Here is a 24,481-nt window from a genome sequence, read left to right as displayed (position 1 = left end):
GCCTTCATATTTTATCATTCTGCGCCAGTGCTACACAATAACACAGCCGGTGCACCTAAAGTGCTCTGCCGAGACAAACTCAGTGAGCAGTCACTAAAATGTAACAATCACTCACTTCATCATGTAGCTTAATTACCGTTCGCTCCTGCTTTTGGATTTATTAGTAAATGCCCTTTGAAAGTTCCTCATGCAGCTTAATGAGCTTTAGCTACAAGTGCACCGAGATTCTTCTTCAGAGAAGACACTGACCTCATGTAAATGTGGCCTCCAGGTCTAATTGATATGCACAGTGACACTGACTATTAGCACAGGTTGAGACCAATCAAGGGCCATGGAGCTGCTGATATATGCACTCCAGAGCGGTGTGCTACCAAGTGAGATGAATGGGTTGGAGAGGAAAGTCACAGTTTTTAGCATCATGAAGGTGGCTCTATTTTAACCTGTAACATCACCATGGTAACTGATGCTGCACTGCTAACCTGCTCTGGAGGAGTCGATGTTCAGAGTTTGGGATTTGAGGCCATGTTTACAAAAAGCCCGGTATTTACAAAAACTGATCTACGTTTTCAAAAATAACATTGTTCACACCAGATTGTTTTTAAAAAAATCTTCGTTTACACAAACCCACATAAACACGTCGTTAAGCGCTGCTATAAATATGCCAAACCTATAGGGGGCAGCGTAACGAGATGCATAAAGCCATGCTAGCCAATCAGAATTCTGGAAAAAACACAACAATGATTGGTACAAATTACCTCCTGTTACTTCAACGATAATGGCACGAGGGTCGTTTGTTTGGACCGATAGAAAAGTGGAGCGTTTGCACAAATATAAAAACAAGCATCGCTTTACCAGCATCCATTTCTATCACAGTAACCAAACTCTAAACATGGGTCGCACACATATGACGCTTTTGTCGCATACTGTGATGTTAAACGCCGTCTCCTCCTGTCTACATGAAAACGTCAAGACAGAGTTTTTCCAAATCTCCACTTTGGTTGGAGTTTTCAGGTATGATCGCTTTTGGTGGCTTCGTTTACATGTAAACCAAAGGCCCAAACACATTGAAATAACACCATTTTTGCTACATGTAAACAGGGCCTGAGTTAGCTTTAAGAAGTGCCACCCTCTCACAAAAGGCTTTTGCTGATGATATAATCTGTGAGCAATATAGACTATCAGCCTATACCTGCAAACCTGTTGAGCTGTACATCAGTAATGCTTTTTTTTAACCAAGTCATGCAGTTTTAAGCAGGCAAACTTTAGACGTCGGGTTGCCACAGTAAACTACAGGCATTCAGTGCATGATGCTGAAAATGGATAAATCTGTTTTTATTCTTGGTCACGATTTTCTGCAAAGTCTGTTCCTACACTACTGATAGTGCAGCTCGCACAGCATATGGTAGAAAATTGATTAGTTTGTTAGTAGGTTTTACGTACAAGGACTTAGACATTGTGTTTTAGTGAATAACAATTAACACTGACAAGTAAAAAAGAAGTAAAGACAGATAACAGATTAAAAAGGCAAGTTTTGGCGAGTCAGCTAACCACAATTGTAGCAAATTCAAAGTATTATTTTTTTAAAATTGAAGTAATAGAAAAAGTCACCTGAGGATCTGCAAGATTGCACAATATGAAATGTAAACAAGTTTAAATGTGCAAAGGATGATAATAAAACTCTGTGTGTTAATCACAAAGAATATTTAATTAACAACATTAATTCCTCCTTGATTTGGCCAAAGTTCTTTCTACATTTCTTTTATAATGAGACAGTGCCGGACCTAAATGCACTTCTTTGAGTGTCGTGTTTAAATGAATGAGGTTAAAAGCATAAAAGGTCTAAAGTGCAGCTGTGTATTAGAAATGAGCAGCTGAACTGAGAGTGCTAAAATAAATATATTAACTTACACCATTAACAATTTCCTACCAGCATTCCTCTTGCATCATTTGCAAGAACAGTGCTTTTTACTCTAATACATTTTTATATTTCTCACAGCTCTCCATTATAACAACCTGTTCTTCCTTACTTAAGTAGGTGGTCCACAATTAGTCTACATTGTGTGAATAAACAGTCAAATGGCACTTTAAACCGCTCTTTTTCTGGGAGCCTTATGAAGAAACCCTGGTTACAAAGAAAGCTGAGAACCACTGCAATGATATCCATCATCTTTGACTGGGGTTTAAGGTTTTGTTGAGCCGGCTTATGTAAAGAAACACTGGTTGTGTCACACTTGCTTCATAGTAGAACCCTCTGGTCACCTGTTGTGGAAAGCTAAAAATAGGGCTCTTATGGCACTTTTGGATTGTTTTGCACCTTATCAGAGGAAGAAGATCTGTGAAGCCTATTTGTTTCAATCCTTCCATCCTCCAGGTTAGTTCAAAGAACAGTAACATGCTTAAGCTTCAAAAGGAAGGGAGGGATGTGCAAAGTTCTTGAGTTTAATTAGACTTCTTATGATAAGAATCTCCCTCTTCTTTTAATAGCAAGGCCTCCTACCTGTTTTCATATTAGATCATTTTGCATGTCTTTAATTTCAAGCATATTCTGTTATGAACAGTCAGGCTAATGGCAAACTGTATAAATTAGCAGTATAAATGGCAAGTTGGTGGCATTTTGTGGCAAATAACTGTTTGAGATGCAGTCAGACACAACACAGGAAGAAATGTGTCAAAAATATGTAGGGAGTTTATTGCTCCATAGCAAAATTACCATCACAGAGTTATAAGAGTTTTTGATCAGTGCAAATGACAAACAACAGACTTGCAAAACTCAGATGCAGTTTTCCTGAACGCTCAAAGGAGCATGGAATAATTGCATCAGTGCTGTGAGACAATATGTTCTCTATCCATCAAGTGACAGATTATCTGCGCTGCTTTGAAATGTGCTCATTTTGATTTCTTAACACTCCATTGGTTGTGCAAAAGTCAGGTTAGTGCCATAATCCCAAGCTGCCGATACAGGGTTGGTACAAATGTGTTCAAATAAACAAGCTGGATTACACTGGATTTGCAGCTATTAGTTGTTACAGTCACTGTTGTTTTCTTTTTAGTCCTTTTCTAAGCAGTTTCCAGCTTTTACAATGTGATGATCTGATGTATAAATGATTGTACATCAGCACAGATGTCTTCATGTTGCAGGCCACATGTCTGTCTTCTGTAGCTTTTGAAAATAAAATCAACATTGCCGCAGACAGAGCTGAGGAAAAAAAAAAAAAAGAAAGATCTTGCCAAGGCTGTTCGTAACAAATGTTAAAAAATAAAAGAGAAAAAATTGCATTGCATTGCATTCGTTGTGCTCATTTCTAGCCAAGTTCATCTTGTTTCTTGTCTCCTGCTGAGATAAAATACTTTTTTTTCCCCTCAAATCATCTGAAACATGAATCCACCACGATTCATATTCAAAAGCAGACTCAAGAGGGAAAATATTAGCAGAAATAAAAAATAATGTGCACTGTCCTACAGTAATTCATAAGTGTACACTCTCGAATGAAATGAAACAAAAATGAAAGGCAGCAGTCTCTTTGGAGTTTTTTTTTACTGTTTCATCACACACTTCTTTCTCTGTGATAGGCTCTCAGATTGTTCGCCAGAGATTTGGTGCAAATTAGTTTCTCATTAAGCCTGATGAGCTTTACTGAAACTGCACTGAGAAAGAGATAAGGTGGGAAATGTCTGACAGGAGGGGTGGAACCAAACTCAAGGTTCTGAACATAGCTTGGTTCTGGGGTCGTAGTTAGCCCTGCAGGGAAAAACAAAAGCAATGCAGAAAATACATTGTTATTCATTTTTGAAAGTGTAAACATTCAACCCTGTCTTACTTGCTGTACTTCTTACTGTGACTAATAAAGCACACAATTGCTGGCATTTTGTCAGAAAATAACATGTAATAATACAAAACAAACTGCATAAATGTCAATAACAGGCCACCATACAGCATTAGCATCACAACGGTGTTTTAGATAATAGGCAGCCAGATTCAGCTGATACTTAAAAAATGAAAATACAACTCTATAACCGTTGAATTTAAAGTCCAATCAGGCTGCTAAAACCCACAAAACTGAAAAAAAAATAGACCAAGGACATGACCTCAGTGTCCAAAACAGCTCCTGACAGCAGTCAATAACTCAGTGAGGGTTTTACAACTCTGTGGCAACAATGATTTAATCTCCTGTCCTGACCATTGCAAGGTAAACAGCAGAATAATCTGCCAAGAATGTAAACTTGACGTCGCCAGATGACACTAACAATGACGGAGTGTGTCGCAGCACGAGTCAATTATATCGGTAGATGACACAAAAGAGAGGACAGAAGAGTTAGCGGTTTTTGGACAGAGGGTAAAAGGAAAGCACAAGTTTTACTTAAAAACAGCCGTCACTGACAGAGTAAACTGAATATATATGGTGAGATACAGTACTGTGTATTCTTATTCATTAAACAATACCATCAGGGAGGCGCCTGATCGCTCACAAATCCTGCAGCGTGACAGCAACCCACATACAGCCAGAGTCATTAAAACTATCTTCACTGACAAGAAGTCCTGGAAACAGTGGGATGTTCGGCTTTTTCCATCCTCAGCTCGTCCACATTAGTTTTTTTTTTTTTTTCCCCCAGACGAATTAAGAAAAATGTTTTGTCTGTCTCTTTCTGACACTGAACAGCTAACAGCAGAGGTGTAGTTCATCAGATGAGTCACAAGCGCGATAACCTGCAGATGCTGTGTCTGCTGTTAACAACAGCCCTAATTTGATATAAAATTGCAGGTGTGACAAAGAGTTGTTGGTTGAGTCAATTCATCCCTCACCAAGCCACCAGTGTGTCATAGTTTCACATAAAGAAACAGATTTAAACGAAAAAAAACCTGCAGTATGCAATGCATTCAACAACAGAAGCTTTCATCGTGACCATAAAGTTGAATCTACACCTCTGAGCGACAATTGCAAGAAAAACAGAGTATTACAACCTTCATGAAGTCAGGATTTAAAGCAGTGCAGCTGCAGTGGTTTTATAGTTTATGTCTTTATATAAATATCATGTCGAGATTAAAATTTTTGCTTAAGGTAAGAATTTATACAGACTTTTGCAGAAATACAGTTTCATCAAAAAGAAAGAAACACAAACATGAAGAAAACTAAAATAAACAATAAAAACATATTACATAAGCTTTTTAAGACCTCATTACTATCATCATTTCAACTCATGTATCTTTTTCCTGTGTAACTGAGAAACGTTTCTCTGTCTGTTCCTCTGCATCAGCACTACGTCAAAGCAGCAACTTCAATGAAATGAACGAGGATCTTTGACACAGTGTTAATGTCGCTCTAAACCAGGCCTTATCTGTAAAATACAGCAATTTCAAAACGCTTTCTTGGGCCTCTGAGAAATGAAGATGATGGACAATTTTTCATTTTCTTCTGGCATAAGAAATATTGAACAATCAGGTGATTAGTTGATTAATTCATTAGTCGATCATCAAAAACGATTATTTCAGCAATTTGTTGATTCCTTAATAGGAGGATTGGCATGACGACTCAACTTGTACATGATCTTTTTTTTTTTCATATATATTTTATATAATGTATGAAGACTAAATGAGTCTTTGAGTAAACAAAATTTGATTGATGTTTCAGCGGCCTGACCCACGTATCGCTGCATCTCTCACTTTCCGTCTGTCACACAAACTTCCACTAACTCTACCTTCTCCACTCATTCTGGCCTCATCATGCAGTCAGCCAGGCGTGAGACGGCACCACTCCGGGTGTCAGCAGCCTCCTCACAGCTCGCTTTAACATTAACGTCCAAGCTGAGCTCTCCTCCTCCATTCCTTCCTTCCAGCCTGCCCGCCTGCCAGTCGCCCTCACGCTGAGCAAATGGAGATCCATGCAGATCCCAGATCAAACACTGCCTCCGCTGCCCGCCTGTTGTCAGTACATATTCATAACAAGTCAAAACGCCACAATTGCCGACCTTCCCACATCACAGCTGATGCTGACAATGAGCCGGCGCATTCACTTCACAGGGATGCACTCATCTCGTCAGGAACACCAGCCGGCGCCGCCGCCAGTGGTACGGGGAAGTGTTGTTGCAGCGTGACGTGATGGAGACAGTTACTAATGGTACTAGTCGCCCTACGGTGCCGCATGTGGTATCTCAGGATGGAGTTTGGATCCAGATCCGTGGACATCCAAGCAACTGCTCTTTGAATAATGAATGGGAAGGGAAAGCGAGGCGGCAACTGCCAAAGCACAGCAGAGTGTGAATGCTGAAGAGAGAAAGTAAAGAAAGCAGTGCTGACACAAACTTAGCAAAATATTATCAGACTGAAAACGAAGAGGTGACAGAGACAAAAAAAAAGAAATAAAGTGAGATAAACAAGTGAGACATTTGTTTGCGTCGCTGTAAAGCACTGCTGCTCATTTATGTGTAATTTGCAAAAAAAGAAAAAAAAAAAAGACTGATTTGAATGTTTTCTTTAAAGAAGTTTCACTGTAGGTGAAGAGAAACTCCTGTAGTTATGATACAGATTGTAAGACAGGATTAGGATTTGTAAAATATTCACCCAAATGAGCTCTCAAAGGATACTCCAAGTGCTGGAGAACACACCTCAGAGCGCACCGACGCATTATGTGGAAAAGTTTAGATTTATGCGAGACAGCATATCAAACAGCATCTGAGATCTGTCTGTTATCTGAGGCTTTGGTGTGTTTCACGAAGCATATTCAGTAAACACTCGGGGCATTTCATCAGGCAGATGCTTCAAATTCAGTGTCATCGCTGCCCAAACTATTCTTCCTCTAAGTGAGGAAATGGGGACATGCCGTGTGCTGTCTGTGCCATCAACTCGTGTATTCGTGCTGCTTTGTTGTTTATTTCTGCTGTACCTATGGTAACAGGGCTTATGCAGCTGGCCTGTGCTTTTTAAACAGACATTTCCCTTTGACGTAAGGTCTGGGGAGACAGAGGACTGAGTAGGAAGAGGACGGAAAAATGCAAAGTTTATTCATTCAACTGTTTTTAATTTAACAAACTGACTGTGATAACAGCGGGTACAGACACCGTTGTTCATGCAGGCGTTGCCTTATTTCATCCACGGTGCCGCTGCCAAACCAAGGAGGGAGGCAGCGAAGGAAGCTGGAAGTGAGACATTACTAGGTCTCAGGAGAACCAAAATTTAATTTTTAAAAACAGCAGTAAACAAGTTTTAGGGTCAGAGTCTCACAGCACAACAAGTAAGTGGCACAGAGGAAGGGAGCTTCCAATATTCCCAAGTCTAATTTCTGATTTTAGTGACAGACTAGAATGAAACATAGCTTCAGGACATGTTGCGTTTCGAATCACAGTGGCGTTACATTCAATCTGATTAAATTTACATAAACACATGCACAACTGTGAAAGCTGCGACTTTATGTTGACTTGATAAAAGGTACGATGGGAAATGTAGAATAATTAACTGAAGCACACGTAAATGAGGAGATTGAAACAACTTTTCAACATGTCTCTGCTCGTGTTTACCATGGCCTATCCTACGGCCCAGCTGTCATTCAAAGCAACCACACCCACAATTATGCATAATTTTAAGAGTAATATAATTTAAATGGGTGTGTTAAATTAAAATTGACCCAGCATACAGTTGTCATGAATGACAAAAGTAGCTACAGAGACCAAAATCGCTTTTTGTATCGGGCTGTAAACATGTATTTCTGCTGTAAAGTTGGACGTTTTAACATGGAGGTCGATGGGGACTGACTCGCTTTTGGAACCAGCTTCAAGTGGCCATTTAAGGAACTGCATTTCTGCACTGGCTTCATTTTTCAGCCCCAGAGATTGAAGCTTGGTGTTTCCAAGTGCTATCACTGTTGGTTTCACAAAGACCAGAGTGTTTTCCGCTCCTCTTCAAGGCTTATAACTACCAACAACACCAAACAATCAACACCACACAGAAAATGACAGAAGAAAGTAGCTCCAGGTTTGTTTTCTGGTTGCTGTCCGAAGCGAGAAATAATCCTACCTCTCAATAAGAAATAGAAACTGATAAAAGCAGAGTAAAACATCTGATCGTATTAATAAGTAGGAAGCTTTTTCGCTTGCTGATCTAGTAGAAAAAAAAGCCAACTGAATGTTGATTTTGAACCCTCTTGTGTCCCAAAGCTCTCTACATCAAGCGACTACCTGACCAAGGTTCCCTCATGTTTTACCTCGATTTCTATCTTTGCTTTCTTTGCATCCTCCGACAGAGATCCTTTTCTTTTGCTGGGTAGAGTTTCCACAGATATTCTGCTTGTTCTTTGTATTGTAAATCGAGTGTTCATTTTCCCAGGGGATTTCCTACCCAGCAGCAGACGGAAAAGCATAGCGAAAGCAATACTTATAGGGAGCCAATCTAAACACTGAGAGTGTCGATATTTTATTGCTATTCCAGCGGAATCAAAATTTTCTTCATGGTGACAAGTTAAACCAAAAACACTGTATGTTGCCACTTAAAGTAAACATGCCAGGTTACTAAGCTGTGATGTTTTTCTTTAAATTAAAGCATTCATGGGGCAAAGTTGGGTTACAAAACATGTTAGGAAGCAGTTGCATATTTACATATCTAACATTTACACAGCAACCCTTTATTTAGAGTTGTGTTGAGGAATACTTTAAAACACTAAGCCCAACGGTTAATCAATTTTTGCTGTTTTTCGGCTTCCACCAATTACTGAAAAGCATATTAGAATCCTGCATTGGTATTTGGATCCCACTGAAAGCAGATCTCATGAGAATGGACAGTTTTAACTTTGCTGCAGGCGGGACTCGGTGGTCAGAAAATAAACCACAAGTCTAGGGATTTATTGCAACCAGAAAGATGGAGTCAACAAATGACATTGAAAAGAGAATTGAGGCAGTATTTTATAATACCAAAGCAAAGCAAGGCAGGTCTGATGTGGATACATTTTCTAGCTGTGACTGACAAAGACGGGAAACAACTGGACTTTGCAAAGCGTCGATGCACAAATCTGCCGCCTTTGGGTTGATGCAATAACTGCTTCATTCTCCCGGATTAAAGTATGCTTTCTTTCAAATATAAAGCAGTTCTTAGTGCACAAAATAAACAAGATACCATTAAGAAATGTACTAAATGTGTACGTACTGATCTAGAATAACTAACTCCTATTAATGTAGTTGTATTTAGCCATGCTACTACTAACAGGTATGCCTTCCTTAATCGTTAATACACTACGGATGCAAATTTGGAACAAATGTCTTAATAATAATCGGCAGCATTATTCAATAACTGATTAATAGATAACACAAAGTGAGCGCTCTAAACAGTATTGCATATGATGATACAGTCATTGTTAGTAACCGACACAATATTTGCCATTAATGCTGCTTGACTGCATGTGCCTCGAGGATGTAAGAGACAAAATGAGCTAAGGTCTGGGATTTTACTGCAACCACAAAGATGGAGTCAACAAATCATGGTGAAAAGATGATAGAACTGTGTTTCTATAATGTAAAAGTGAATCAAAGCAAGTGTGATGTGAATACACTTTTCAGGTCTCACTGACAAAACAAAAATTACCTTTGCAAAATCTGCAACAGTCCCCTGAGTGAAAGCAAGCTCTTCTTCAAAGATAAAGCACTTTTTTGTGCACATATTTACCAGGTTACGATCAAGAAATGTTCAAAATGTGAACCGAGAGTAACTAACGCCTATGAATGCAGTTATAATTTTGCTACGTTCCATATGATGATATAGCCATTCTTAAGAACAGACATATTTTCCGTTGACGTAGCCTTACTGCATGTGCCTTTAGAGGCGCTGTCTTAGTGGACTTCTGCATGTCTTCAATATGAGCAGCATTAACTGTCACAGAAGTCTTTGTCATGGTGGCATTACTGCCAGCTAAATGATGACTATGCTCTTTGCTTGCCAACAAGGAACTGTAAACAAAACAGAGGCTCTACCTGGTGGTGCAGCTGGGTACTACAGCTAATGTACAATACATTTTTGGACAAGCCTGTCTGTTTTCTGCTTTGTTGGTAAACATATTTGTAATCAGTTAAACTGTTATGTGAAACTCTATATTATCCGTTTCCTGAGTTATTACATGCTCAGTCATGTCCCTCAGTTCATATTCTAACAAACTGTTAGTGCCTTTACAACAGCAGCGTTTGTCAGATCTTTTAGTCAATACTTGGATCTGACGCCAACATTACCATCAGCCTCACAGGGTTGAACATGATGAACTTGGTTGACCACAGAGTTCAGATAACACAAACAAATGTACTGTGCATTTAGCTTGCCATTATTCTTCAGTGAAGGATATAGCCTGGTATGTGTCGAAAAGCAGCCTGTGGTCAGAGAAGGAACAAAGAAATAGACGAGACAATCAATCCGGCTTTGGCCTCGTGGGGCAAATGTCTGTGATTTCTAGTCATGCTGTCCTGCACACAAGCGTCATTTTGACAAAAAGAGCGCACATTGTCCTGACATCGATGAGAGGTCCTTTTCGGCAGGACAGCAGATGTACCTGGAGACAGGGAGCGGTTGGAGGGATATCTTGACATTATAAGTTTTACTCTGGTGTCTCAGCAGACTCAGAGAAAGAAAAACTTATGTTTCAATTTATAGCGCCTCTTCAAACATTTTTTGCACTACTCAAACAAAACAAAACAACAACCTTCAAGCTGTTTTGACAATGCAAAGCTTCCCAACATTTGCCAAATTTTGAATGATAAATCATCCTAACGGTGGGTGCGACCTTGCGTGTTTGATTCCACGCTTATCTGCAGACTTATATGCAAGAAGTCTTTCCCCGCTCTCCCGAAATGTGACAAGTGCTTAGTGAAGGTGACAAAAGCCACTACGACTAAACGTATCAAGGTAAGCAGTGGTCACTTTCCATTAAAGCAGCCTAAATCTCTCTGCTCCAGCAAACAGACACATGAGGCCCTGAACACACAGCTCTCAGGTGAGTATGAACTCTGAGATCAAAAGAGCTCCTGGGCAGCTTACAGAGATTAAAGAGGGAAAGACAGGTGGACAAAAAGAGAGTCTGAAAGAGTCTGTCAACCTGTTTAAGGAGGGAATGTGGTGTTTCAACACGAGCCAGTCAAGTTCGAGCATCTAACGCTCAGCTCAGACACTGTGTAGTAAATTATGGAGAGGAGAAGAAGGCAGAGACATGAAAGGTAATCGCGAAACAGAGCCAGAGAGTGCAAGAGCCACAGTATCACTGCAGACAGCATGAAATCGTATGTTTGGCTACTGTGTTGATAAAACCCACAGAGCTGTCTGTAGTAGGCTGAGGAATTGTTGATGTGGTCGTCTTTATCAGCATTTACACCACAGGAAAGCTGAATATCGACCACCTTCATTTCTGCTGGGCAGGAAATGAAGCAATGAGGATCATGTAGATGACAGGTGATGGATGAGGTTCAGCTTCATGGTGTATCTGCAGTCAGGCTGCAAGTAGCGATTATTTTTCATTGCAGAATAATCTGACAATTATTTTCCGGAATATTAGTCGTTTGGTCGATAACGTGTCAGAAAATGGTGAAAAATGTGAAAAGATGACATCAACAAATGTCTATGTATTGTCCACAAAGACATTCATGGACTCGTATATAAAAGACACTCACATTTAAATGGCCCTTCTTTGTATGGTATCTTATCTTAGACTTGGATCCCACAGCTTTTAATATTTTATACCATTTCATTCTCTTTTACAAATTGATTTTTTTTTTTACACCTATTTTTGCTGTTTGCTGTCTGGCAGTACAGCACTTTGTACGGCTCAGGTTGTTGTGAACAAAGTTGATTTGATAGCAGAGTAAAGAAAGCAGAATATATTCAAATATAAAAAGCTGGAGAACAGTTCTCAGACACCTTTTATATAAAGTTTATAGGAAAGGGTTTCCTGTATAGTTCATAGGAAAGACGACAAAAACATTTATTTATACATTTCTTTTGTTTTCTGTGCTGTACCGACAACATACATAGATAGTGAATTGGGAATTTTGTGCACTGTTACACCACAATTAAGGAACTACAACAAAATAAGAACTAAATAATGTTTCAATTCCAGACCTTTCGGTTATGAACAGTTGAATTCTGTACCTGCATTTGTTGACTGCTAAACTTTCCTCGTATTCTCACTTTAAAAGTCCATTTCAGTTCTTGATCGTACATGTTGAGCTTTTCGGAAGACCACCTGTATCACCCAATGGAAAAAAATTGTAAAAACCATAGAAACTCTGTAGGATCTACACAGTAGTGTGAATGGCAGCAAAATTTATTAGATATTGACTTCAGGTTAAACAAAGTGACTCCATCATGCTAAAATAACACACGCTGCACAGTCTGTACGCGAGACATCAAGCTGGCAGCGTGTATGATGCAAAGGAACATTTTCAATCGAAACCGAACCAGAGGAATGTACATCAGAGAGGCGATCGGCTACAGATGAAGATGTGTGCGTGTCTGAAAGTCGATGCCCTGATAAATGTGGTAAGGGCTGAAATCATGCTTTGTGACATCAGACCACAACACAACCTGCCAGTGACTATAGAGGTCCTCCTGACTTAACTTTTGCCTCACATATGTTGATTTTTTTACTAATCCGTATGATTTCATGCAGACAACTGAGGGTTCGACGCCCTGATTACAGGTAAAGCAGCAGCCTCATTACCATTTTTCAACAATTTCCCAAGGGCAGAGAGCTCTTTTCCAAGGATGCACGAGAAACCAGGTGATGTATTGAGTAAACTCTGTGTTGAGGCAGGATATTTTGATAGCTTATCGAGGAGCCTGACAGAGCCACAAACCTCCAACACTCTGAAGCTGCAAGGAGCGTATAAATATGATGGCAATCTCAGGCAGTTACACAGGCAGCCATCCAGCATTTTTATGAATTTCTTACTAAAACAGAAATTCGCTATGATTTACAGATTGTAGTTTAAAACACCAACAAAAAAATAATACAGTTTTAGTTTGCGTGTGGAAGCTAGAGCTGCAACAATAAAGGGACTGTTCTAAATGCAAATTATTTTGAGTACGTTTTTAAGAAAAAGTCAAAATTCTCTTATCCCAGCCTCTTACATTTGTAGATTTTCTGGTGTCTTTTTTCTTCTTTTACAGTTAACTAAAAATCTTTGGGTTGTGGACAGAAAAATGCCTTTAAGGACCTAATTTGGGCTTTAGGATACAATGATCAGTATTTTGCATTACTGTCTGACATTGATTCATCAAGAAAACAATCATTACGTGCAGCCCTAGTAGAAGCGCAATCAGCTGGTCAGAGAGACTTTCTCAGATTAATCCATACATTTAGTCATCACACTGGATGTCCTCAGACTTTGTCATTGTATTCTCATGTCCCCAGGTGCGTCTCCATGGCTGACCTGGCTCTCTGCGCAAGTAGCGAAACAAAAGGAGGATTTCCTGAGCTGATCAATAAACCACGCAGGACAGTATTTCTGGGATGTTAACTACTGATGCGGACAACATGTAATTTCCACTCAGTGGTGTCTGAGCAGACCAGGGGAATTTAAGTTAACTAGCCTCTTGACCTTCGATTTCATAACCGGTAGTCGATATCTGCTAAAAGCAACTGAAGCGCCGAGCAGCTGCAACACAGATAGAACAAACCAGGACTGAGTGCGTTTGACAGCACATTACAGCCCAAACCCACACATGAAAATATAAACATACCCTGCAGCACCTCTAAAACGCACACTCGTGAACCACTGCACACACTGCTACCCCCTCTTCCTCCTCCTCCTGTGGCTGTGATGAAGTAGGTCTCCAGACAGGCTGCTTAGGTAATGGACCGTACTGCTCTCCTCTCCCAGCCTCCTCTCCTCTCGTCGCCAGCCAACATCTCCAACCACGACATCATGTCACGCACTGACACAGCTCTCCGTTCTCTGCCATGAATCTCTCATTTTCTGCCTTGCTAACACTGCTACGAGGTGATTAACTCAGCCGGGAAAATAACGCACAGTTATTAGGGATGTCCTGAGCTGATCTACAAGATTGGGATTGGATGGATTGATTTAAGATCTATACGCTGCCAAACCACCGTGGAGTCAAACTGTGCTCCATTAAAATGCTCTAAGTGCACAATGAAGAGAACACATCAACTTATTCAGAGCTGCAACTATTAGCTGAGTAATCACTCAATCAATCTACAGAATAATAATCAGCCATCACCATTTTTTAACACAGAACATCAATATATGTCAAGGCTTATTTTTCTGTGTTTGTTTTAACCAAACAAGACATGACCATGGCATCTGGGGTGAGGTTTGCCATTATTTTCTGAGATTTTATAGACTAAAGGATTGAAGTCTCCTTCCTGCTGTGGATCAGACCTGTGTATCAAAGCTGCATGTTTATTTAGCTTTTTTCCTAATCCATTTTTGGCTTAAAGTGACTTATAAGCAACTCTTCCTCTAAAATGTGCAGATATATACAGCTCCAGCTCAAGCACACCAGCTCACCTACAACTACTCAAACATGATTAAACCACTCTTCATTGTACAATGGCTGCAAAACATTATCATTTTATGATTGAGAATTCACAACAATTTCCCTGAGGTTCTACCAAAGGAATCAATAAAGTTCTATCTATCTATCTATCTATCCATCCATCTATCTTGTTTTAAATTATCATTTAAATCAATATAGTTTACAAACTAGAAGAAAAGCGTTACACCCACAGTCTTGCTGCTGAGTCAGGGTACATCTGGGAAGGTTTATGTCAAGGAAACAAAACATAATTTAATGTGCTGGTGAGTCAAGGTTGGAAGTTCATGGTTGTAGCTGGTTTTATGATTGCAACAAATGGCATCTGTGTATCCTTCTCATGATTAAAGCTTTAAAAATGGAGGAAGGACTTTAACGCTACATGTAGGGATGCAGATGGTATAACAATTTCTTTAATTATTAATATAGTAGTATGACAACAGTCAATAACTGATTGTTGAGTTGGATGAAATACATTGTTCAAAGTACTTTTTTTTTTTGCCACAAATTCAGCTCGAATTATGCTAGGAATTGAAGAACAAATAAAGTAAACACCAGCTTACCTGAAATATAAATTTAATGCAAAACAACAGCTTAATTTGAGGTTGCTATCCAACAATCAGCCCAGCAAAATCCAAAGCGTTAAATACAGTCGTGACTCGATAATCCACTAAATGTAAAACCTTCTTTTATGTCAGAAGCAAGACTGTCGGATTTTCAAGATGGAACTTGCAAAAAAATTGGATTTCACGAAAAAAATCAGAATTGAGCATGAAGTCCTGCAGTCTAAACATAGCCAATCTGCTGGATTGTTAAGTCAGATAAAACACCGTTATCCTTATTTGTGACATAAAATGTCATGTCAGAGTCGGAATCCAAGGCTGTCAATATGTTAAAGCTATTTTTTATGGGTTCCATTTGTTTTTCCTAAAAACCTGTCGGATAGCAAGGGTTTCGGATTGTTAAGGGTCGGATTATTGAGTCACGACTGTACAGCAAACGAGTTGCAGTCTTCTACAGAAATAACACAATACTGTCCTCACAGTTGATCTACATGATGGAGCGATTTCTCACTGTAGTTAATCTAGCTGCTGAAGACAGCTGCTCAGCTGGAACAGACGTCCACAAATACCATCGCAGCAAATTTATCATTCCAGGTAATCTGCCAGTATTTATTGCCACCTCTAAAATGGGTTTATTGTCAGAGCAAACCGTCACCGATGCACTTCATCACTTTAGTTTGTGTGTTGTTGGAAACGTAAATAAAGCTCTGCTGCCAGCCTGTGTTTACATCTGAAAATTCTAGCTTAGCATTGTTAGCACAAGCTACTTGACGCTGCAGAGTTCATCAACATGACAGCCACAGGTAGCAGGTAGACACCAGGGAGGTGCACTTGTTTTAAGTAACACACCTGTAGCTCCATCTCATTAAACAGAAGAGGCTCCACCTGGTGGTGCAACCAGATACTACAGCAAACCTACAACACATTATCTGACACACCTGCCATTCGTCTTCTGTCTTACTGGTGAATGCATTTTTATTTCAAAGTACTGAATTAACAAACAGCAATCACCCCATTACTCACATATAGTTTTTGCAGTTAGTATAGAAGGAATCACCGGAATTTTTTTTTTTTTTTTAAAAACACACACTGAACGTTGCATACTCCCAGTGCCAATTAAATCTCATATTAATTAATTCCCAAAACTCCTGTCCTGCAAATATGTTCAGCATTAACATTTATTCATAATGTTGAAGGAAAAAGTGAAATTAGTGTAAGAATGTTAGATTAACGATTAAGGGCAGCAAAACACTCAAATTGTGACCCGCATGTCTCTCGTCTTCAGCTTTATCGGTTAATACATTTTATCCTTTCAAGCCGGTAACGTCTATGTTCCGTCTTTTCTGTCAGTCAGGAAACAACCTGGAAAACTTTGTTTCAACACACTAAATAGATTAATAACTTTCAGTTCAGCCCCAAATCAGTTGTTTGAAGATGAGGAAAGCCCTTCAGGGAAAATTATTGCTCCTCTAAGCCTCACCACAACACACACTCCATCACCAGCCTCCCGTAATCCACCACTGCAGACAGCTGCAACGTCTACCACATAAGCACTATCCACACTGAGCTGTCTGTCTGTGGCTGCACTCCAGCTTTTCTTCCAAGCTGGTTAAATAGCACAGGTTGCCACTGCCTCTCCAGGGTGTTTTAGAGAGGCGGGCTTGTGGGTGGCAGCGGTGCTTTCCGTGCCCTTTAAGAGACTGAGACATCATGCCTGCCGGGAATGTAAAATGCCATGGTAATGCCACATTAGTGATTAATACAGTACATCTACTAAGGTGGCGCGCTGGGCTTTCAAACGCTGAGGAATTAATGCAAAAGTGATAAAATGCAGGTAGGGAGATGGAGTGGCCAGAGGAGGAGGGGTAGGCAGGACAGATTAGAAAGCATACAATCCCCCTGCCAATGGGTGACTGACAGCCTCGTCTTGCTGCTCCACGGCTGGCGAGAGCGAGGAGAATCTAGCCATGCAATAATCCGCCAGTGAAGTGCTAAGGCCACAGGTTGCGTGTAACGGCTAATTGCTGTTGCTGTAAACAGCCAACACCATTACGTTGGCGGTGCTGTTCCAACAAGGCTCTGGTCAGAGAAATAGACGAGTGGCTAATTAGTGTCTGTGTGATACAGAGCTCAGGGTCTGGCTGCTATCAGGTTTCACATTAAGGCTGAGAGTGTGATAGGATCCTCCCTGGCCTGCTCTGCTCCAGGGGTATTTATATATATATATTAGGGAAGCATGCAGGGAGTGGGGGAGCAGCACGCTGAGCTGATTCACTCTGGCAGACACTGATGTGCCTTGTCACTGTGATCAATCAGCATTTAATCATGGTTGTAATCACACCCGGCAACACAAACACAGGCAAGGGGAAGTCCATTAATACACATATGCTTTACATATGATCCATTTGCATGAGCATCATCACAGCTTCCTGAGGCCGGGCACGGTTTACCTTCAGCTCATGGTCCATTTAGTTTATAGAGGAATGTAATGATGGTCACACTCATAAAATATATGACATATGGCACTGGCCCTTATTTCCTTAAGGTTCAGGTTTTATTTCATCAGTGTATTTATCTTATTGCCTTCAGCAGAGGTGGTCTTTGCTTCTGGAAAAGTGGGCTACATTCAACAATCAAAAAGAAGAGTACATCAATATGATAGGGCTGTGCGATTATGGCAGAAATGATCATCACAATTTTTTTGATCAGTATTGAGATTATTTAGCAGATTTAAATAAACAGGGCTCTAATTTCACTGCCATGTTCAGCTACATTTCTGTTAATGAAAAATTCTTTATATCAAAGTAAGATTCAAAATAAGGTTATTCTTCCAGTGAATTCAGAGCATCAACTAGAACTATAAATAACTGCCGAATTTGCTAAACACCTGCTTGTCAATGGACACTACAATTTACAGATGTTCCCTAAACGCCTCACATGCAGGCTACAGTAGAAGCTAGCCAGGCGGCCATGCACAGAGAGTCCTCTAGTCTCCACTCAGTTACTGCAGTGCAGCAAATCAAACCCCAAAATTACTTTTTAATAAAGTAAAACAAGGTGTTCTAATGTCAGCTTTACCCAAAGATGAAACCAGATGATTTTATGGGCACGATTTGTTTTCTATGAGCGGAGATTTTCATCACAGGATCACAATAATTTAATTGTGAGATACCAAAATCATATTAAACATCTCCATTTTAAATGTGCAGCTTTATAATGTGTCATGATAACTTTAACTATTTTGCACTCACCTAAATATCAGTACAAAATAGTTCAATGCTGTTTTGACATCATTTAACAGAAAAGTTCAGTGATAGTAACTAAACTTAATTAGGTGATTATAGGGACACAGTGGTGCCAAATGAACATTTTTATTTAACCTTTTTTTAACCAGGTGATACATCATTATAACTTTGCCAATATTGCCTACTCTAAGGAAGATTTCATGTCGATACAGTTTTTGTAATACAAAATTATTTCATTTTCCTTAGAAAGTAAAGATCCCTGAAATATTTTTATTCAAAGAATGTAATGAAGCTACAGTTGGAAAATATAACTCATATTTCTTAACTACGTTAAACCTTTGCATTTCTGTCCTGCCATTTCTTCTTAGTTTTCAGCTCAAAGTATCAATAACTTATTTTGTTAGTTGTTAACAACAGTTTGCTTGGAATCAACACTTTCACCAAGAAGTGATGGAAATATGATCGTGTCCTTATGATACCATAAAAATTAAAAAAAAAAAAAAGATGAACAATAAATGTGAAATTACTGTCTATTCGTCACACATTTTTAAAACTCTATAATTATTCAGTTGTCTGTATTGGACAGGTGGCTGTAGAGAGAGATCAGGTTCTGGATTTTCTTCATTTTTTTCCTCCAACTTTCACAGCTGATCTGCAGTCGCGCCTTACTAACTCGGATGGAGCGGTGCTGCGACCACTCAGCATACTCGCAGAGATGCTGCGTTAAAAGAAAAAAGGCTTTTCGTCTTGTTCACCAGCTGTGTTTGGAAGGCAGGATGCTGAATTTGGCTTGAGATGTGCCCTCCTTTTTTCGGCATCCTTGAAAAACAAGTGTACCGGCGCGCTTATTTAGAAGGAATCGTGTCAAGTCGGCTGCAGAGGAACTCGCGTCTGAACATAAATTAAAAAGATGAGCAGTCCGCACATTTGAAAAATGCTAAAAACTATCTGAGACGGCTCATATTGCATGCATATAGGTGGAAATGTGCCCACTGTTGCTGTTTCCCTTTTGTGCAGGGCTCTGCTCCAGTTCCATCAGTCACATCGCACTGACTCCCGTGTCCCCACAATCCTCCCCACGGTCATTCATCACAGTGTCACTCAAACGCTGACTCTGGTCCCTGGAGTGTCATGGTAATGTCGTTCCTCTGTGTGTGTGTGTGTGCACTCATTCATGTATGCATATATTTTGGTGTTTCTGAGTATGTGTTTGTCTGAATGCATGTGTCTGAGTGCACTCATGCATGCAATTTTTTTTTCTATTTTGGGGGGCCTGCTGTTTTTTGTTTTTTTTTTCTCTCCCCCTTCCTCTCAGAAGGCGCCGGAGATATGAAGGTGTGTCGCTGCAGTGACAGAAAAAGGAGAAGCAGAGCAAGTCGACAGAGAGGAGCTCGGCGGTGGCAGCAACAGGCAGAGGGCACAGAGGATGACAGTGCCTCCTAGTAGCCTCTCTGTCAACATGATTATCTTTGAACCCAGCTCGAGGTCAGAGACGTGTCACAAAACACGCAAGACGGTTACTAAGGGGAGTTAAACTGAGACTCATGGGGCTGCATACGAAGACGGAGCCGAGCTAGCTTTGCATTAACTCTCCGATGAGCCGACAGAGTGAAATTCCTGGCAGTTGCAAGCAGAGGAAACTGCTCACGTGTCGCTTTTTTTTTTCCCCGCGGCTCACTGCAATATGGATCAGAGCTCCAGGGGTAGCATCCGTCTGAAGGCATGAATAGAAAATCGCTACAGCCGACGTGTGATCCACTATTGTTGTTTTTCCAATTAGCGCCTCCGCATTGAGCATCTCTCAGCATGAAACATGAAAATATCAATCCAAGAGTAACTGACACAGACCCAGCAGCGGCTTTAATGGCTCAGATTACGCACAACTGAGGCGCAGTAAAGCCGCTGATGTGTTCTGTGAATGACAACAGAGTCCACTCTACGAAATGAAGAGATCATCAAAGCAGATCAAATCCCAGGGGCGGGTTCATAAAGCTGTTTGCATCGTCCATGCATCACTGGTCAGCTTTGAGGTCAGCAAAAAAAGAAAAAGAACATCTAGTTAATACTATCCGCTGCAATCTGTGTAAAAGTTGTAAATAAAAAACTCGTGACATTACATGACCCCGAGTCATAATAGAAACAGGAACAAAGCAAAACCTTGCTGATAATGCACAAAAGAGCTGCATACTGTGAATAATGTCGCAAGTTTTAGTCAACTTACTTTACATATTTGTTCCACATACACAGTGAACCATTCTGCAATCAACCTGACTGTGTTTTAGAAATTTGAATACATTTTCCATTCCACTCATTTCTGTGCGAAATCTATTGGCAAGCTCCTGAAGTTTGTTTGAGTGCTGCAATCCATCACGGTGAACATCAAGTTTGCATAATAATAGCCAGTTCCATTTCTTATCTAGCTCACAGTCAAAATAACAGATTTGCTGCTCTCCAACACTTACAAACATCCTAATGAACCTTTTGTCTGTCATTGTTCTTTTAAGTGGAAAGCAACATTGTCCAAAACATTCAGGTTACAATATCAGTAGCGTGTCTTCCCGAGGTCAAGCAATGTCACCGCAGCACCTGCAACTGATAATATCAACTATATCTGCCAGAATTATTTGATATTGTTTAAAAAAGATTCATCATTTCAACGTATTTCTCACTTGATATGGTTCTTCAATCATCTGTCTGAACCCCAAAACCCACCGATGGTTTAAAAAGGTATGTTATCTTTTTTAAAAATTGCACCAATTATCAGAGTCAGAAAGTGTAACAACACAAAGAACTGTCAGATTTTCAGCTTTCCGATGGTCCTTCAGCTCGTCTTGTGTGACATGCTGCTCAATCAAATGTAATAATATCAGAAATCCCTTTTTTCTACATGTCTTGTTTAAAAAACAGTTTAAAAATAAAGAGTTTGGGCACCCCTATAGCTCACCTGGTTGAGCGGGCGACCCATGAACAGGGACTATAGTTCCCCAGTGCGGTGTTCGTGAGTTCGACTCCCGCTCACGACAGTTTGCTGCAAGGTCTATCCCCATTCTTCTCCCCCCTTTCCTGTCTCACTCTCTCACTGTCCTGACTAATAAAGGCAAAAATGCCAGAAAAATCTTTGAAAAAAATAAAAAATAACGAGTTTGCACTGACTAGATTCTGTAAAAACTAAACATTTCTGCACTCCTCAGTGCAACCACGAAGCAATTAATGACTCAGCTGCAATCAACAGTTACAGGACAAAAATTCAGCAACTTCTTGTCTGAACTGCAGGCTGTTTATACATGGAGCAGACATGAGACATTTATGGAAACAAAGTCTAAGTAGTATCTACAGTGTGTACAGTCACCAGTATTGGTTACACCTGTGGGCACCTGGGAAATTATTTCACATACTGAATTTCTAGGTTTTTTTTTTTTTCATTTTTTGTTAAATAAATAATAAAGAATTCAACTTCTGGGGTTGATTTTATGTACAGCAACATGAGGTTTTTGTGCTTTTATTAACACAGAAACAGTAGAGCACATCCCTGAAAGAAACACCAATCTACAACTCCACTCTACAACCACAATCTGACTGATTACGTTAGCTTTTATAGTCACATCCATATTTTTAGCTTGAGTTATGAGTCAGGACTTGCAGCATGTGAACTGAAGTAGCTCATGACAAATGAGTTAGTACACAACTGTTAATAATCTTCTGTCAATACTGCTCATTCTGCTTTTGTCGTCTCAAGCACCAAAACATGATTACAGATTTAGTTATTTCGGCCTTTCATTGCTTTTTAAAATGTTCAAGCTAAATTAAAGTGCTCAAAAATTAACGAGTGGATTGAAATTTGATCAGATGCAATCAAACTTTTACCCTTTAAGTTATTACTGTAATGAGGTGCAAATTGATTTTGAAAATGTCTTTAGCTTGCAGGCAATAATAGTGCAACACCAACAAAACTAATACAGACCCAGTGTGATGGATTACACAACTCAAGAGGCTGCCAACAGTAGAACAGCAAAATAAATGCACCCAAAACTCTGAAACTGTGCCGCATACATTTCAAATGGTCTGAAGAAACGTTACACATGTGAGATTTATGGTAATGAGTTCCACCTAGCAAACACTCCGGTACAATCCTTGATTTCTTAACAACAAAACCCAAAATGTCTTGGAAGATCTGAAAAGTCTGAAATGAAATGAAAACAAGGTTGTGCTATTAAAGCTTCAACATTCTCGTTTCTAGCACTCCTTTATCGCAGGCAGCGTGCTGTTCACTTACTCACTGATGGACTAACAATCGACCAGAGGGAGTCTTAAGCAACAAGTGGGTGTTGAGAATATTGTGTTTTAGTGTCAAAACCAACTTTGTGCCAGAATTTGTTCACTTTGATCTGCCAAAAAAACAGAATATCTGAAACATTAATGATCAGCATTTCAGTTTTTTTCTCCAGTCAGTGCAACAACATACGCCGCATTCTACCAGCAGAACGGCACCTTGCTCTGGTCAGCGGCCTCGGGTTTCACAAGCACAGCGTTGACACAGAACAAACAGAACAACGGGGTGTCGCACTCAACAGCAAGCCAAATTACAGGGAGAAATTAACACCTGCAAGCTTTCAAATAATGGTACAATTTGGCTGTGATTTTGCGTTCAATCAGACAATCCAGCAGGGACACAAACGTCCTCTGAATGTTCAGAATTGTTCAGAAACAGAAAGGAAACACTTGGCTGCAGAGATAAAAACAAAGTGGCTGTAGGATTTCAGGGAATTTACTATTCAATATAGCCAACAGCTACTTTGCCTCAGTGACTAAAATACTTGAGACCTGTCGCAGGACTATATTTGCCACCGGTGCACTGCCATTATGTGAAGGCTGAGGACAACAACGAGGCAACAGCAGAGAATATATTTGCCGAACAAAGCTTAAGAGCCAACTTGTACAGCCTTGGACTGAAAGTACAGCTACCAGCATACATCAAGTCATCTCACATGCAGAAAAAACATAAAATCAACATTGCATAGTCAGAATCCCTCACAAGCAGAGTACTCTGAAGGTTACCAGACTGCAGAGAGGGTCTGACCCCAACTGAGCACAGACCACAGCTGACATTTAAAGCAAGAGATGAGTGGACTTACGGGTTTGAAGTCGTTGTGGCTGCAGTCCTGGCCCTGGTATCTGCAGTAGAGCATCATCTCCTTAAGGTCGTGGCCTACCCTCTCGATGAACTCCTTCATGCTGAACGCCTTGGGCCTGTAGGCCGTGAAGTTGGCTTTTTCCTGCAGGAAGGCGAGCACGTCGGGCTCAGCGAGGTGAGGCTGGGGGATCGTCAGGTGCACATCCAGCAGGGCCAGCAGCTCTCCAGCGTGGTACAGGTCGTTGCGCGTGAGGCGGCTGAAGCGGTACGCGTTCAGGTTACAAATGGTGACGGCGGGAAAAACCAGACTGCTCGACACTACGGCGTCCACGCTGGTCACGTGAGGGTAGGAGAGGAAGTAGGCAAACCGCTCGGCGCTCTCTAGGGCCAACAGTCCCAGGCAGGTCAGCAGAGCGGCAGCCCAGAGCAGGCGGCGGGCGCTGGGCTGGCCGTACGGGAAGACGAAGCGCAAGCCGTGCAGCGTGCTGCTGTGGGCGAAGGCCTGCCAGGAGGTGGGGCGCAGGCTGGAGCTCTCCTGGCTCCCCTGACTGCCACAGCTCTCCTTCAGATCCATCATCAGCCCACCGCCTCCTCCACCGGGGAGCCCCCCTTTGCACTCACACCTGCACAGACGGGAGAGTCAATACGAGACTTTACTCATATCGACTGCACGGATGAAAGACACTGAAACAGCAGATGGAAAACATGGGAGGAAAAAAAAAAAAAAACTGACAAAAAAGAAAAAGTACACACAGGAAGGCAAAGATCTCCACAACCCAAATAACTACTACGGAGAGTTGGAGGAGAAAGATGCTCCCTCAGGGCATCCCTCTCCTCTCCACCTCCACTCTCAATCACTCCTTTGAACTGAGAGTTACTGTGGCTGCCAGCCTGCCTGTGGCTCCTACAACCCTCAACACACACTCTACCCCAAATCCCCCCTGCTAAAAAAAATCGCCCGCCTCCCTCTTGTTTCATGCCCTCTGTGACTGCTCGATTTCACCAAGAGGTAAGTCCTCTGTGACACCCG

The 24,481-nt window shown here is 40.8% G+C and overlaps 1 protein-coding gene across 1 annotated transcript; it reads right to left on the bottom strand.

Annotated features, from left to right (window-relative positions):
• Nucleotides 1-5,703: 5,703 nt before the first annotated feature.
• LOC103358677 (acid-sensing ion channel 2-like) lies at nt 5,704-24,028 on the bottom strand. The gene is made up of 2 exons (XM_008283734.1): nt 23,453-24,028; nt 5,704-5,859 (listed from the first exon to the last, which is right to left on the bottom strand). Exons 1-2 carry the CDS (start codon nt 24,026-24,028, stop codon nt 5,704-5,706), a joined length of 732 nt encoding a protein of 243 aa, XP_008281956.1.
• Between the last annotated feature and the right edge of the window lie 453 nt (nt 24,029-24,481).

The sequence above is a fragment of the Stegastes partitus genome, unplaced genomic scaffold, assembly GCF_000690725.1.
Source record: "Stegastes partitus isolate 25-593 unplaced genomic scaffold, Stegastes_partitus-1.0.2 Scaffold325, whole genome shotgun sequence".
Taxonomy (NCBI): domain Eukaryota; kingdom Metazoa; phylum Chordata; class Actinopteri; family Pomacentridae; genus Stegastes; species Stegastes partitus.
Note: the sequence above shows the minus strand (reverse complement) of the source record. Positions and strands in the feature narration are given on the sequence as shown.